This window comes from Engraulis encrasicolus, chromosome 10, assembly GCF_034702125.1.
Source record: "Engraulis encrasicolus isolate BLACKSEA-1 chromosome 10, IST_EnEncr_1.0, whole genome shotgun sequence".
Lineage (NCBI taxonomy): Eukaryota > Metazoa > Chordata > Actinopteri > Clupeiformes > Engraulidae > Engraulis > Engraulis encrasicolus.
Window position 1 is genome coordinate 18,604,815 of NC_085866.1, and position 2,574 is coordinate 18,607,388.

The 2,574-nt window shown below is 48.2% G+C and overlaps 1 protein-coding gene across 2 annotated transcripts in view; it reads left to right on the plus strand.

The window, feature by feature from the left end:
- The window catches only part of cep104 (centrosomal protein 104), an 89,521-nt gene extending 88,148 nt beyond the window's left edge, over positions 1 to 1,373 (plus strand). For both annotated transcript variants that reach the window (XM_063208298.1, XM_063208299.1), the window contains exon 22: positions 374 to 1,373. In XM_063208298.1, the coding sequence (XP_063064368.1) occupies positions 374 to 525 (152 nt within the window). In that variant the 3' untranslated portion in view covers positions 526 to 1,373. The remainder of the gene's footprint in view (positions 1 to 373) is intronic.
- The last annotated feature ends 1,201 nt before the right edge of the window (positions 1,374 to 2,574 follow it).

The window sequence follows — 2,574 nt, forward strand, 5'->3', positions numbered from 1 at the left end:
TGTGTGCGTGTGTGTGTTTGTGTTCTTGATTTTGCAACATTATCAAGAAAGAGGGATTGGCCAAAGTTAAGAAATAAGCTAGGTGTGTGTGTGTATGTGCGTGCCTGCCTGCCTGCCTGCCTTTCTGCCGGCCTGCCTGCCTGTGTGCGTGCGTGCATGCGTGTGTTTGTGTTCTTGATTTTGCAACATTATCAAGAAAATTGAGGGGTTGGCCAAAGTTAAGAAATAAGCGGTGTGTGTGTGTGCGTGCGTGCGTGCGTGTGTGTCTGTGTGTTTTGTTCTTGATTTTGCCACATTATCAAGAAAGAGAGATTGGCAAAGGATGAGAAATAAGTTTGCGTGTGCGTGTGCGTGTATTCATGCGTTTGTGCAGGTGGTCGTGTGGCGGCTGGCGTGTCGTCCAGGCTCTCAGGAGCGCCCCACAGAGGGAGGGCAGGTGTGGGCGTCAGCAGGGGCGGCAGAGTCCCAGCAAACCCCTCCAGAGGCGGACGCAACACCAACGCACGCGGAGCCAAACAGCGCTGACACCACACCGTCGTCACCATGAGAGACTGTTGCCTTGGAGACATCGTCACCGCGGGAACGACTGTGGCCTATAGGGAGACTTTCAACAGCGGTACTGTCACTAGGAAGATGGCATCGTCTAAAGGCTCCGTCACCTTGGAGACTGTTACCCTGTAGACCATCATCTGGGAGATGCCATCGCCTAGAGTGAGATCGTTACCTGGGTGACTGTCACCTAGAGACACCGTGACGGGGAGTGACCATCTACTTATAGAAGCCCCAACAGAAAAGCCATCAGCTGAAGATGATTGTATCACTTTATACACACACACACACACACATACACAAATGTGTGCGCACACAAGAATATACGCATATAAGCACACGAGTGCACACACACACGCACGCACGCACACACACACGTGTTAAAGGACTGAGGGATGTATGGTCAAGCCTGTCCTTCCTCAGTGACCTTTATACAGAGTGCATCCACACACACACACACACACACACACACACGCGTGCACACACACACCTGCATACTAGCTTCATTCATGCTCATGTTGGTGCACCAACACTCCGCTGTGCTCTGCTGTGCTAACTTTGGTCAGACCTGTTCAATAATGATGGAACACTTACAGTACATGAGCTGGACCTGTTTTCCTCTACAGAACACACACACACACACACACACACACACACACACACACACACACACACACACACACACACACACACACACACACGCTGGCCTTTAGAATGTGTTTTCCACAGTGGTCTTACCGCAGCCCCTTCAGTGCTGCCAGGGCTTTCTAAAAATGTGGGTGTGCATGTGGGTGTGTGTGTGTGTGTGTGTGTGTGTGTGTGTGTGTGTGTGTGTGCGCGTGCGTGCGTGCGTGCGTGCGTGCGTGCGTGCGTGCGTGCGTGCGTGTGTGTGTGCGTGTGTGTGTGCGTGTGTGTGCGTGTGCGTGTGCGTGTGCGTGTGCGTGTGTTTCTAAGGGAATGTGTGTATGCACATTGGTGTTTTACTTTCCACCAGTCATTGTCTCTCCTAGGGATGTTATTTTTAATGAGTTGGGATGACCTTGTGGTCTGTGTGTGTGTGTGTGTGTGTGTGTGTGTGTGTGTGTGTGTGTGTGTGTGTGTGTGTGTGTGTGTGTGTGTGTGTGTGTGTGTGTGTGTGTGTGTGTGTGTGTGTGCGTGTCTGTCTGTCTGTGTGCGTGTCTGTCTGTCTGTCTGTCTGTCTGTCTGTCTGTCTGTGTGAGAGAGAGAGAGCACAAGAGATAGATAAAGAGAGATAGATAGATAGCGAGAAATCAAAGAGAAAAGAGAACAGGTTGTCAGTGGGTGAAGCGCTCCACTGTCCCCAATACAGTACACCCCATCCCAATTACACAGTGTTGTCATAGCAAACAGCAAACACGTTATGTTTTGGCCATATACACACGCACACACACATACATGATTCCACGCATCATTAAACGCATGCAGACTCAGGTAAAGGTTGTTTCATGTAAAGTCTGTTTAGTGTTTCATGTCTGTATCATTGCTGCTGGTATCAGACACTCCCACCAGACAGAGTCATATGATATAGGTACACTACACTACACTACACTGCACTCATTCAGGAAATACAAAAGTCTCCCTTGTCTGATGCAACTCTTAGGTTTAATGTTAAGTGTGTTGAGTGTTTCATGACATTGCCGCTAGTAGCAAACACTCCCTCCTGAAGCAGGCATACCATACAGTTACACAGTTACACACATGCAGGAAATATAATACAAAACACCTCCCCATCAGATGCAACATATTACTTAAAGAAATATGTAATGCTACACTACGGGCAGTGGTGTAGTCTACTTTTTTATGGTGGGTATACTGTATATTTGAGATTTTTTTGAAGTGGGTATACTGTACATATATGTGCTATTCAAAACAATGGATCAATCAATTTTAAGTGGGTATACTGAAATCCCTGAAATTTAGAAGTGGGTATACTCCGTATACCCGCGTTCTACGTAGACTACACCACTGACTACGGGTCTATATGCCATAGCCACTGGTGGCAGA